Source organism: Balaenoptera acutorostrata, chromosome 10 (genome assembly GCF_949987535.1).
Source record: "Balaenoptera acutorostrata chromosome 10, mBalAcu1.1, whole genome shotgun sequence".
Classification (NCBI taxonomy): domain Eukaryota; kingdom Metazoa; phylum Chordata; class Mammalia; order Artiodactyla; family Balaenopteridae; genus Balaenoptera; species Balaenoptera acutorostrata.
The window spans coordinates 48,533,955-48,548,559 of NC_080073.1; the positions used below are offsets into that span (position 1 = coordinate 48,533,955).

The 14,605-nt window shown below is 37.9% G+C and overlaps 1 protein-coding gene across 1 annotated transcript in view; it reads right to left on the reverse strand.

Annotated features, from left to right (window-relative positions):
* The window catches only part of OXSR1 (oxidative stress responsive kinase 1), a 98,043-nt gene that overhangs the window by 26,683 nt on the left and 56,755 nt on the right, over nt 1–14,605 (reverse strand). The window contains exons 6-8 of the mRNA XM_007191468.3: nt 8,471–8,580; nt 5,872–5,973; nt 1,756–1,889 (exon numbers count right to left, since the gene is read on the reverse strand). Of these exons, the coding sequence (XP_007191530.1) occupies nt 1,756–1,889; nt 5,872–5,973; nt 8,471–8,580 (346 nt within the window). The remainder of the gene's footprint in view (nt 1–1,755; nt 1,890–5,871; nt 5,974–8,470; nt 8,581–14,605) is intronic.

Genomic DNA, 14,605 nt, shown 5'->3' on the forward strand with positions numbered 1-14,605 from the left:
CCGTGTGACAAAACTACTGAGCCCGCGCGCCATAACTACAAAGCCCGCGTGCTGCAACTACTGAAGCCCGTGCGTCTAGAGCCTGTGCTCCGCAACAAGAGAAGCCACCGCAACGAGAAGCCCATGTATCGCAACAAAGAGTAGCCCCTGCTCGCCGCAACTAGAGAAAGCCTGCACACGGCAACAAAGACCCAACACAGCCAAAAATAAATAAAATAAAAAATAAAAAAAAAAAAAAGAATCTCATGGACCTGGGTTTTGGAAGTATTCGAACAGTGCAGTTTCCAATTGCTTCTGCCAGAAATAAAACTGGCTTAGTAATAACTGTTTTACTTTCTAATCCTGTGGATTCCTGGATAATATGGGTATAAATTCAGACTGTAAACCTGCAGAATGTCCAGGTCAGAGGGCTGGATTATTCAGGAAAGATTTCTGTTGTGTCTCTGTGATGATGGACAGATTTTTTTTTTGTTTTTTATTCTCTCCTTTTACTCAGGATGCAGACTTCTGAATGTCCTAGCTTTAAGCAGAGATCTCAGTTCAAAATCCCCATTGGGTAGGCCCAGTATCTCATTTCCAGTCCCCACTTGGAAGTTAAAAATCCAAACCAGTAGGTTATTGGAATGAATAGTGTCCTACTGAGGGGAGCCACAGAATTAGTTTATGATAGTTCTTGGATTTATGGCTTCCTTATTAATTCTGGCATCTGAAGACATCCCTTTATTCCAAGTTCATCTCTGTATTTGGTTTTTTAAGTTTGATAGATTTAGCCAGCATTTCTGGGTGTTTGTAACAAGAGAATTCTGTTATTTTAGTCAACTAACTTGGCAGAAGCAAAAGCGTTACCTATGTTTTATACCAATTTATTCAGAAAGAGACAAAAAGTTCTAAAAACATAGGTTTGAATTTTACTGACTGTTTTTTTTACCCTTTCCAATATTTCCAACAGTAAATTTTGAAGCCCATTAAATATACCAAAGACATGATCAAGGATGTCAGTTCAAATCTTTTACTTTTGTTGAGCTTTAGAAAAATCAAAATTAAAGACCTCTTAGTGCTAAGAACCTGAGTGGACTATGTATATACCATGTGAAACAGAAAGGTAAGATAGAGTGGGAACAGGGCCCACGGTTAGAAATCAGGAGTTTTGGTTGACCTCAAAGATAAAAGATTGTATTCAATGATCTTCAACATTCTATGCTTCTGTTTAATTCATAAAGATACACACATTAGATGATCATGTTTCTTTACTTACATGCCACCCAATCTTTCTAATGTTAACAATAAGCTCTTTGACTTTTTGATCCACTTAACTAAAATATCTTTACAGTAAGGAAATAAGTATGACTATTTGACATTAAATATAATATTTGCTATGTATATTTCTCTTGTTATTAAAACTGTAAAGAGCATTAAGATACTGCTTTACTTACAACTCTTAAATGCAAATTGAAAATAAGCCCTCCCACTAACTTGGCATTTCAGTAACATAGAAATTTATAATTATAAGAAATTAACCAGGAAATAGGTTAACTATTTAGGATACACTGTATACTAAAAAGAAGGGAGAAAGTAATTCACTCATTTCCAATCTAGTATAATGGTCTGTGCATTTTTTTCCTAATGTTTGTATTTAGTTCCTTTGAATTCCCTGTGCATGTATGTATGTATGGCATGTATGTATGTGATTCTTAGCCTTCCCCAATGGTTTATATATTAGATGAAGAGAAAAGTAAGCTTTATCTCATATTTTACCTTTTTTCTGGATCCTTTTGAAGGCACAATGAAATCATTTTTCTAAATGATTTTCCATACTTTTTCAGCATTTCTTTATCTTGAACACCAGTTTCCAAAGAAGGAGGATCATTCTGCAGTGTCAGCATTAAAACCTGTAAGAATTTTTAATACAATATAAACTTCTGAAGACTCAGTAAATTAAATATTGCGGCCAAGTTTTTTCAATATAGACAACCTCTAAACATACGAGCAGATTTCATTTTCTAAAAGTTCACATTTAGACCAGTTGTTTGGAAACTAGAGTTATTTAGGTGTTTTCCATATAAACAGTATCTTATAGATAGTTGGCTTCCCAGGCAATGTGCCTACAAGGGCTCAACTGTATCAACATTGTATTGTATGTCCTTTAGTTGGAATCCTTTCTTCATGTCCTCTGTCCCCATTCTTATACCAGCAAACTACCTTAAAAAAAATTAAAACCATAGCAAAATTAAGAGTGTGACCTTGCTGACTTCACCTATTCATGGCTCTGCTTCAACCTGACCCCTTGTAACCTGACCTTCTCTTCCCAGAACTCCTCAGAAACTCCAATCATAGAAATCACTGATGATGTCCCAGTTAACAAAGCTACAGCCTCTTTTAGTTTGCATTCTTCCTACCTTCCCTGCAGCAACTGTCCATCCGAAATCTCTACCTTCTTTGACTGACATGGCAACGTACTATCTTGATGCATAGAGATGTAAATAATAAAGGTCACATTTATATGGTGGAATTTGGGATAATTTGTGTTTTTCTATACTGTTTGACTTTTTAATAAAAGTATAAGCCATTTTTCTAAGCACAAAGTCAACACCAAAATTAAAAGGCTATAATCAGAATTATTACTTGCTATACAGATTCAATTTATATTTACTGAAAGGGAACTACTAAGATTGGCAGTATTTCTCGTTTTGAGCAAATAGGTTAATGTGTATGTCTGGCTACAACTGCAGGAGTCACTGCCTACAATGATATAAACTAAACCTCATCTTCCTCCCCCACCTCTTTTAAAAAATAAGCCATTTCTTGGGCCTAAAAATAGCCTCCCACCTTACAGTTATTAAAAAACCATCCTTTTCAAAACCCTGTGAATATTCACTTACACCTAGGCATCTTGACCTTTAAGAAAAAACTGTGGCCTTAAAATATCACTAACCTTTCACGCATCAAATATATAGGTCAATATATATATGTTTTGAATATGCAGATATAGAGAGGTTTTTCATACTATCCGCTTACTGGTTTTGTCCCTCTCTACATTGCTAGAGCCTTAAAGGGGACAAAATAACGTTTTAAAGGTTCTAAAATGCACCAAGAACATAGATATATGAGTAATATCACTATGACAAAAATTCACAACGGTGGTCACCATTTTAAACAGTCATAGGGCATTTTGTAAAGTGGTCAAGCAGAACTATAAACAACAGCTACAGTTACAGACAAATAGAATTCATGTGCATATTGTAACTAAGGGGTCACAGATAAAAATGGCTGCCAACAGTACTGGCAGGACCATCTTGAAACACAAAAAACTCACTTATTACTAATGTTGGGGCATTAGGATTAACAACTACGTTTCAGGTAACTACTCCTTCAGGATATAAGAGGCCTTTTAATAAAAGCTGCTTAATGTCCTACTACAAAGCAAACTTTTATTCAATAACGGTGAGAATAATATATATGTATGGCACATGAACACTTTGCATGGATCTTATTTAACATATAAAAAGCACTTAAAACACTTAACAGCACTTAAAAACAGTGCCTGGCAGAGATAAGTGCTCAATGAATGTTAGCGATAATTACTATTAACATGTAACCCTTCCAACAACCTTATAAAGTAGAAATGATCATCATCCCCACTGAGGCTGTTCTACACAAGTGACTGTGGGGAACACACCCTAAAATAAGACACAACAGATCCTAATATCAAACTAGTTACACAGTCAGGAGATGGTGAGTCATCATATAAAAAGCTCCACTACAATGTAAAGTCACCTAATGCTAAATACCAAATATCTAATAGAGATTTTAACTGCTACAGGAGTTAGAAGGAATGCAAGGCAGAATTCTATGGATAAGAATGTCAAATGAATCAGGCTCCCGGACTTCAGACTATACTACAAAGCTACAGTAATCAAGACAGTATGGTACTGGCACAAAAACAGAAATATACATCAATGGAACAGGATAGAAAGACCAGAGATAAACCCACACACATATGGTCACCTTGTCTTTGATAAAGGAGGGAAGAATATACAATGGAGAAAAGACAGTCTCTTCAATAAGTGGTGCTGGGAAAACTGGACAGCTACATGTAAAAGAATGAAATTAGAACACTCCCTAACACCATACACAAAAATAAACTCAAAATGGATTAAAGACCTAAATATAAGGCCAGACACTATAAAACTCTTAGAGGAAAACAAAGGCAGAACACTCTATGACATAAATCACAGCAAGATCCTTTTTGACCCACCTCCTAGAGAAATGGAAATAAAAACAAAAATAAACAAATGGGACCTAATGAAACTTAAAAGCTTTTGCACAGCAAAGGAAACCATAAACAAGATGAAAAGACAACCCTCAGAATGGGAGAAAATATTTGCAAATGAAGCAACTTACAAAGAATTAATCTCCAAAATTTAAAAGCAGCTCATGCAGCTCAATATCAAAAAAACAAACAACTCAATCCAAAAATGGGCAGAAGACCTAAACAGACTTTTCTCCAAAGAAGATATACAGATTGCCAACAAACACATGAAAGGATGCTCAACATCACTAATCATTAGAGAAGAGCAAATCAAAACTACACACCACACCGGTCAGAATGGCCATCATCAAAAAATCCACAAACAATAAATGCTGGAGAGGGTGTGGAGAAAAGGGAACCCTCTTGTACTGCTGGTGGGAATGTAAATTGATACAGCCACTATGGAGAACAGTATGGAGGTTCCTTAAAAAACTAAAAATAGGGGGCTTCCCTGGTGGCACAGATGGCTGGGAGTCTGCCTGCCAGTGCAGGGGACACGGGTTCGAGCCCTGGTCTGGGAACATCCCGCATGCCGCGGAGCAGCTGGGCCCGTGAGCCACAGCTGCTGGGCCTGCGCGTCTGGAGCCTGTGCTCCGCAACGAGAGGCCGCGATGGTGGGAGGCCCGCGCATCGCGATGGGGGGTGGCCCCCGCTCGCCGCAACTAGAGAGGGCCCTCGCACAGAAACGACCCAACACAGCCAAAAATAAATAAATAAATAAATAAATAAATCCCATAAAAAAAAAAAAAAAACTAAAAATAGAACTACCATATGACCCAGCAAACCCACTACTGGGCATATACCCTGAGCAAAACATAATTCAAAAAGAGTCATGCACCACAATGTTCATTGCAGCTCTATTTACAATAGCCAGATGGAAGCAACCTAAGTGTCCATCGACAGATGGATGGATAAAGAAGATGTGGCACATATATACAACAGAATATTACTCAGTCATAAAAAGAAACGAAATTGAGTTATTTGTAGTGAGGTGGATGGACCCAGAGTCTGTCATATGGAGTGAAGTAAGTCAGAAAGAGAAAAACAAATACCGTATGCTAACACATATATATGGAATCTTAAAAAAAAAAAAAGGTTCTGAAGAACCCAAGGGCAGGACAGGAGTAAAGATGCAGATGTAGAGAATGGACTTGAGGACACGGGGCGGGGGAAGGGTAAGCTGGGATGAAGTGAGAGAGTGGCATGGACATATATACACTACCAAATGTAAAATAGCTAGCTAGTGGGAAGCAGCCACATAGCACAGGGAGATCAGTTCGGTGCTTTGTGACCACCTAGAGGGGTGGGATAGGGAGGATGGGAGGGAGATGCAAGAGGGAGGAGATATGGGGATATATGTATATGCATAGCTGATTCACTTTGTTATAAAGCAGAAACTAACACAGCATTGTAAAGCAATTATACTCCAATAAAGATGTTAAATAAATAAATAAATAAAGTGAAGGAGAACAACAACAACAACAAAAGAATGTCAAATGAAGTAAGGTTCTGAAAGAGAATTGAGGCATGAGCTGGGGTAGTATTTTGAATATGAGCTTCACCTTCATTGGTGGATACTTATGATAAGGAGCTGCCCCTGTGGCCAGTTCAATTGCTGTGATCCCAAAACTCCAGATGTCAGCTTTGAAATCATAACCCCGGACCTGTACAGAACAGAGAGACGTACAAGATTATTTTTACCATCCTAAAAGCACTTTTAAAAGATAGCTTCTAATATGTATCAAGAACCATAAACTTTAAACCAATAAAATATAATCTAAAGTTGGCAAAAGCCAAATATACTTGGTAAGAGGAAAAAAGAAAAAGAAAGAAAGAAAACTGAATGAATGTTCACCAACAATGGGGAAATAGTTAAGTATGGTATATTCATTTAAAGAAATATTATATACTCAACTAAAAGCAATATTAATGAATTCTATATGAAAATATGGAAAACCACTTTATGATGTGATATGATAAAGCACTTACGAAGAAAAATGATTACAAAATTTTTCATAAGTTTTGATACTATTACAGATATATAGCCTATTAAAGAAAAAAACTAGAAAGAACTAGAACAAAAAAAAATGTTAGGCAGTCTTAGGCATAGTTTTCCAAATTTCCTATGTTATGGTATTGTTTTTTTCTTTTTTTAAATTAATTTTTATTGGCATATAGTTGCTTCACAATGCTGTGCTAGTTTCTACTGTACAGCAAAGTGAATCAGCCACACGTATACATATATCCCCTCTTTTTTGGATTTCCTTCCCACTTAGGTCACCAGAGAGCACTGAGTAGAGTTCCTTGTGCTACACAGTAGGTTCTCATTAGTTATCTATTTTATACATAGTATCAATAGTGTATATATGTCAATCCCAATCTTCCAGTTCATCCCACCCCCCCTTCCCCCTTGGCATCCACATGCCTGTTCTCCACATCTGTGTCTCTATCTCTGCTTTGCAAATAAGATCATCTACACCATTTTTCTAGATTCCACATATATGCGTTAATGTTCTTCTTTTTCTGACTCACCCTACTCTGTGTGACAGTCTCCAGGTCCATCCACATCTCTACAAATGACCCAATTTTGTTCCTTTTTATGGCTGCGTAACACTCCATTACATATATGTCCCACACCCTCCCCATTAATTCCTCTGTGTTATGGTATTGTTTTATCACCTTAATTTTTAGAATGAAAAAAGTTACCAAGGGTGAGAATATTTTTAAAGTTGTTGGTGTGAATATGTTGCCAAATTTCTCTCCTTTATACTGTCACCAGCATATTATATAATTAAATATTTTAATTTTCTATCCTAAGCAATATAGGAGGAGAAACAGGTTTGGGGAGTGTGTGGTTTGAGACCTAAAATTAAAGCTCCATATTACGTGCTGCTTCAACATTGGGTAAACAGGAGGACCTCTACTGACCTAAGCGAAAGTTCCCTTCCCCAGTCTCCGCCCAAGGAGAAGGTCCCCTAGGCCCAACAACCCTGCGTATCAAATGGATCAGGTGCAGTTCCTGTTTATTCCTGAGTAGCAGGTTTCCCTGCCAGCCCTCAGAATTGTTCAAACAAGCCAATCACACCTTCACAAGGAAACCAAAGGGCATATCACTCTCTTGATACTACAAAGCCTGTCTCCTACAGCAACTGTTTGTTCACTCCCTTCCTAAGTGCAACCCCGTGGGGCATGCAGTGTCCTCTGCCTCCAGATATGTGTACACACAAATAATAAACTGCTGTCAATCTCACTAGGCCCAGTGTCAGGTGCTGTGCGTTCAGCCATCCCCATAACCCTAGCATGGGAAGCCTTCCCTCACCAACAGGGTCAATACAGGCCTGTACTGTACTGTATTTTATTGTAACAGAATAAAAAGTAGATTCAGTTCTACATACTGAGTTTGACATTAAGACATTTATGTAAAACATCTATAGGGAATTGGAAATATCTATCCAGAGGCTTGAAAAACAAGACTCGACTGGATATAATTTAGAAATAATTAACAGGTGGGAAGTGGAGATGAAAATAGTATGTGTCGTCAGAGAATAGAAGAGTCAGAAACACGGTGCTGGGAAGCAGTGTCATTTAGCAGTAGAAGGAAAGCCAGAAGAGAAGCCAGAGAAATGGCCCGACAAGTAGGTGAAGAATGAGGAAGCTAAGGATGTGAGTAAAGGGGGAAAAGGTCAACAGTTTCAAATGCCACAAAGAGAGCAAAACAAGGAGCAAAAAATGAGCACTGGATTGGAGAATTAGCAGTTTCCATTAGGTGATGGGATGAGCGACATCAGACTGCAGTTTGTTTGAAACAACTGGGAAATAGGGACTTGGAGAAAACTAGTCCTTCAAGAGCCATAGCAATGAAACTACATGTAAAAAAAGTCAGGTCATTTAATTTGTACTAAGGATATTAGCATTAAATCAATCTTGATTATATTATTCCTTAGGTTGCCTTTTGTATAAATCTTGAGATTCATATGTCCTTTGTTAAGATTCTAGAGTTTTGGTTTGTTTTTTTTTTAAGCACAGACCAGTCTTAAACAAGGAACAGAGACGTATTTCCCAAAGCTAACCTAGTAGAACAAACAAAAGCAAACACTACTCAATTTTTTCAATTTTGTAACAAAACCCCAAATCGTTTTCAAAAGACAAAAGACACAGTACCTGTTCCATAACTTCAGGCGCCATCCAGCAAGGGGTTCCAACAAAGGTTTTTCTAACTTTATTTCGGGTAATGTCACCACCAGTTGCTAAAAAAGCACTAACTCCAAAGTCTAAAATAGAATACAACAGCAAGGCATTAAAAGTACAGTAACTAACATAAATAGATAGGAAAGTAATATAGTTATGGTCCTATATACACAGCATGACCTTTTCTCTTCTTTCTGCTAAACTTCTTGACTAAATTAAGACATAGCTTAACAGATTCCTCATTCCATTCCTCTCCACCTCCACAATCATCACCTCCTCAGATTTTCCTCCTTGCTCCGATCCATTCTTTTCATCTTCCCAAACTGAAATACTATACCCATTAAACACTAACTCCAGTTGCCTCTTCTCCCCAGCCCCTGGCAACCACCATTCTACTTTCTGTCCCTATGATTCTGACTGCTCTTAAGTATCTCATGTAAGTGGAATCATACAGTATTTCTTTTTATAACTGACTTATTTCACTTAGCGTAAGATCTTCAAGGTTCATCCATGTTGTAGGATATGTCAGAATTTCCTTCCTTTAGAGGCTGAATAATATTTCATTGTATGTATATACCACATCTTGTGTATTCATTCATCCACTGATGGACACTTAAGTTGCTTCCAAGTTTTAGCCATTGTAAATAACGCTGCTATGAAAATGGGTATACAAATACCTGTTTCAGTCCCTGCTTTCAGTTCTTTGGCGTATAATTCCATTCAGAAGTGGAATTGCTGGATCATACAGTATTTTTATTTTTAATTGATTTGAGGAATTGCCATACTCTTTCCCACAACAGCTGTACCATTTTACGTTCCTACCTATAGTGAACAAGGATTCACATTTCTCCACATCCTTGTTATTTTCTATTTTTTGATAACAGCCATCCTAATGGGTTAGTATCTCCTTTTAGTTTTGACTTGCATTCTTCCCTGATGATTAGTGATACTGAGCATCTTTTCATGTGCTTTCTGGACATTGGAATATCTTCTTTGGAGAAATGTCTATTAAATTTTAAAGTTGATTTTTTGTTGTTGTTAAGTTTTAGGAGTTCTCTGTATATTCTGGATATTATAAATCTCTTACCAGATACATGACTTGCAAATCTTTTCTCCCATTCTGTGGGTTGCCTTCTTACTCTGTGGATAGTGTCTTTTAATGCACAAAATTTTTTAATTTTCATGAAATCCAACTTGTCTATTTTTATTCTTTTGTTGCCTGTGCCTTTGGTGTCATATCTAAGAAATCACTGCTAAATTCAACGTCATGAAACTTTTGCCCTATGTTTTCTTCTAAGAGTTTTATTGTTTTAGGTCTTATATTTAGGTCCATTTTGATCCATTTTGAGTTAATTTTTGAATATGGTGTTGGTTAAGGGTCCAATTTCATTCTTTTGCATTGGGATATTCAGTTTTCCCAGCACCATTTGTTGAAAAGACTGTCCTTTCCCCATTGAATAGCCTTGACACCCTTGCCAAAAATCATTTGACCATATGTACAAGGGTTTATTTCTGAGCTTTCTATGCTATTCCACTGGTCTCTATACCGATCTTTATGCCAATAACCTACTGTTTACATTACTGTTGTTTTGTAGTAAACTTTGAAAACAGGAAGTGTGAGTCCTCCTGCTTTGTTCATTTTTTTTCAAGACTGTTTCGGCTATTTGAGGTTCCTTGAGATTCCATATGAATTTTAGGATTTTCTTTTTCTATTGCTGCAAAAAAAAAAAAAAGCCATTGGGGTTTTGATAGGGATTGCACTGAAACTATAAATTACTTTGGGGAGTATTGACTTTTTAACAATAGTAAGTCTTCCAATCCATGAACAGGGGGGACGTGGTTCCATTTATTTACATCCTCTTTAATTTCTTTCAGCAATGTTTTATAGTTTTCATTGTACAAGTATTCCACCTCCTTGATTAAGTTAACTGCTAAGTATTTTATTCTTTTTGATGCTATTTGTAAATGGAATTGTTTTGTAATTTCTTTTTCAAATTGTTCATTGTTAGTGTAGAAAATGCAACTGATTTTTTTTAAAGATTACCATTTTATTTTTAAATATTTATTTATTTATCTTGTCTGCGCCAGGTCTTAGTTGCAGCATGTGGGATCTTCATTGCGGCATGCAGGATCTTTAGTTGCAGCACGACAGCTTCTAAGTGGCAGCATGCAGACTCAGCTGCGGTATGTGGACTTCTTAGTTGTGGCATGTGGATTCTTAGTTGCAGCATGAGAACTCTTAGTTGCAGCATGGGTGCGGGATCCAGTTCCCTAACCAGGGATTGAACCCAGGCCCCCAGCATTAGGAACGTGCAGTCTCACCCACTGGACCACCAGGGAAGTCCGCGACTGATTTATGTCTGTTGACTTTGCATCCTACTTTACAAAATTCATTTATTAGTTCAAATAGTTTTTCTAAAAATATTTATTTTATCTTTTGGCTGCGTTGGGTCTTCGTTGCGGCACGTGGGATCTTTCATTGCGGCATGTGGGACCTTCGTTGTGGCACGCGGGCTTCTCTCTAGTTGTGGCGTGCGGGCTCAGTAGTTGTGGCACGTGGGCTCTCTAGTTGTGGCATGCAGGCTCCAGAGCACGTGGGCTCTGTAGTTGTGGCGTGCGGGCTTAGTGGCCCCATGGCATGTGGGATTTTAGTTCCCTGACTAGGGATCGAACCCGTGTCCCCTGCACTGGAAAGAGGATTCTTAACCACTAGACCACCAGGGAAGTCTCTCAAGTAGCTTTTTATGTAATGTTTAGGGTTTTCTATATATAAGATCAAACAATCTGCAAACAGACATAAGTTTACTTCTTTCTTTCTAGTTTGAAAGTCTTTTATTTTTTTTCTGGCCTAATTGTTCAATCTAGAACTTCCAGTACTGTGTTGAATAGAAGTGGCAAAAGCAGACATCCTTCCTGTGTTCCTGAACTCAGAGGAAAACCTTTCATCATTGAGTATGATGTTCATTGTAGGTTTTTCATATATGGCTTTTAGTATGTTGAGGAAGTTTCCTTCTGTTCCTACTTTGTTGCATGTTTCTATCATGAAAGGGTGTTAAATTTTCTCTCATGCTTGTTCTGCACTGAGATGATCAGGTGGGTTTTCTTTTTCTCTTTCTTCTGTTAACGTCATGTACAACAATGATTTTCATATGTTGAATCATCCTTGCATTCCAAAGAAATCCTACTTGGCCATGGTATATGATCCATTTAGTATGCTACTGAATTTGATTTGCTAGTTATTTTGCTGAAAATATCTACATCAAGTTCATAATGGATACTAGTCCATAGTATTCTTTTCTTGTTAGTGTCTTTGTCTGACTTTTGGTCTTGTTGAGGCACGTGAGCTCAGTAGTTGTGGCATGCTGGCTCAGTTGCCCTGCGGCATGTGAGATCTTAGTCCCCTGACCAGGGATCAGACCCACATTCCCTGCATTGTAAGGCGGATTCTTTAGCACTGAACCGCCAGGGAAGTCCCTAGTTCTTCTTTAAATGTTTGATAGAATTCACCAGTGAAACCATCGAGTCCAGGGCTTTTCTCTGTCAGAAAATTTTTGATTACTGATTCAATCTCTGTACTAGTTATAGGTCATTTCAGATTTTCTACTTCTTCATGATTTCATCTTGTTAGGTTTTGTGTTTCAAGGAATTTGTCCATCTAGGGTATCCAATTTGTTGGAGTACAATTGTTCATAATACCATCTTATAATCCTTTTTATTTGGGTGGAATTGGTAGTTATGTCCCCATTTATGTTTCTGATTTTATTTTTTAAAAATATTTATTTATTTATTTAATTTTTGGCTGCATTGGGTTTCAGCTGCGGCACGTGGGATCTTCGTTGGAATCTTCGTTGCGGCATATGGGATCCTCTGCCAGGGCACGCGGGCTCCTTGCTGTGGCGTGAGGGCTCAGTAGTTGTAGCATGCAGCCTCTCTAGTTGTGGCCCACATGCTCAGTAGTTGCAGCGTGTGGGCCCAGTTGCCCCATGGCATGTGGGATCCCAGTTCCCTGACCAGGGATCGAACCCACGTCCCCTGCACTGGAAGGCAGATTCTTAACCATTGGACCACCAGGGAAGTCCCTGTTTCTGATTTTGGTCATTTAAGTCTTCTTTCTTTTTTTCTTAGTCTACCTAAAGGTTTGTCAATTTTGGTGATCTTTTGGTTTCACTGATTCCCTCTATTGCTTTTCTATTCTCTGTTTCCTTTTCTCAACTCTAAATTTTATTATTTCCTTCCTTCCACTAGCTTTGGGTTCAGTTTCTTCTTTTTCTAGTTCCTTAAGCTGTAAAGTTAGGTTGTTGATGTGCTATCTTTCTTGTTAAAGAAAGCATCTAAAGCTATAAATCTGCCCCTTAGCAATGCTTTCACTGTGTCCCCTGAGTTTTGGTATGGTTGTGATTTTGTTTTCATTCATCTCTATTTTCTAGTTTCCCTTGTGATGTCTTCCTTCATCCATTGATTGTGAAAATGTGTGTTTAGTTTCCATAAATTTGTGAATTTTCCAGTCCTCTGTTGTTGGTTTCTAGCTTTACCTCATTGTGGTCAGATGATATCACTTAATCTGTGGCCTAACATATGGTCTATCCTGGAAAATGTCCCTTGGGCACTTGAGAAGAATCTGTATGCTGTTCCTGTTGGGTAGAGTGTTCCTTATATGTCTGTTAGATCTAGATGGTGAATGTGTCGTTTAAGTCCTCTATTTCCTTATCTTCTGTCTGTTCTACCCATTATTAAGAGTGGAGTACTGAAGTCCCCAACTATTATTATAGAGCTCTCTACTGTTTCTTTCAGTATTGTAGAGGTATCTACAGTACCCTTCACTTCTGTCATTTTTTGCTTCATATATTTTGCTGTTATGTTAATAGGTGCATGGATATTTATAAGTGTTGTATCTACTTATTGTATTTAACCTTTTATTAATATGTAATGTACTTCCTTAAATAAGACAGAGAAAGAGAAATATTGTATGATATCCCTTATATGTGGAATCTAAAAAGAAATGATACAGATGAACTTACTTACAAAACAGAAACAGACTCACAGACTTAGAGAATGAACTTATGGTTACCGGGGGGAAAGGGATAGTTAGGGAGTTTGGGATGGACATGTACACACTGCTATATTTAAAATGGATAACCAACAAGGACCTACCGTATAGCACAGGGAACTCTGGTCAATGTTATGTGGCAGCCTGGATGGGAGGGGAACTTAGGGGAGACTGGATACATGTATATGTATGGCTGAGTCACTTTGCTGTGTACCTGAAACTACCACAACATTGTTAACCGGCTATACTCCAATATAAAATAAAAAGTTAAAAAAAAATATGTAATGTACTTCTTTGTCTCTTGTAACCTTTTTTTTTTTTTTTTAGTTGGAGTATAGTTGCTTTACACTGCTGTGTCAGTTTCTGCTGTACAGCAAAGTGAATCAGCCATACATATACATATATCCCCTCTTTTTTGGATTTCCTTCCCATTTAGGTCACCACAGAGCACCAAGTAGAGTTCCCTGTGCTATACAGTAGGTTCTCATTAGTTATCTATTTTACACATACTAGTGTATATATGTCAATCCCAATCTTCCAATTCATCCCCCCCTCACATCCTGGTAACCTTTTTTGATTTAAAGTCTATTTTGTCTGACATTAGAGTAGCCACCTCTGCTCTCTTTTAGTTAGTTACTATTTGCATAGAATATATTTTCCCATCCTTTCACTTTCAATCTATTTGTGTCTTTGGACCTAAAGTGACTTGCTTACAGATAGCATATAATTGGATCATGTTTTTATCCATCCTGTTAATCTCTTTTTTTTTTTTTTAACTACTGTCAACTTCCAGCCTGTTAGTTAGTTAGTTAGTTAGTTAGTTAGTTAGTTAGTTAGTTATGGCTGTGTTGGGTCTTCGTTTCTGTGCAAGGGCTTTCTCCAGTTGTGGCAAGCGGGGGCCCCTCTTCATCGTGGTGCACAGGCCTCTCACTATCGCGGCCTCTCTTGTTGCGGAGCACAGGCTCCAGATGCGCAGGCTCAGTAATTGTGGCTCATGGGCCCAGTTGCTCCGTGGCATGTGGGATCTTCCCAGACCAGGGCTCGAACCCGTGTCCCCTGCA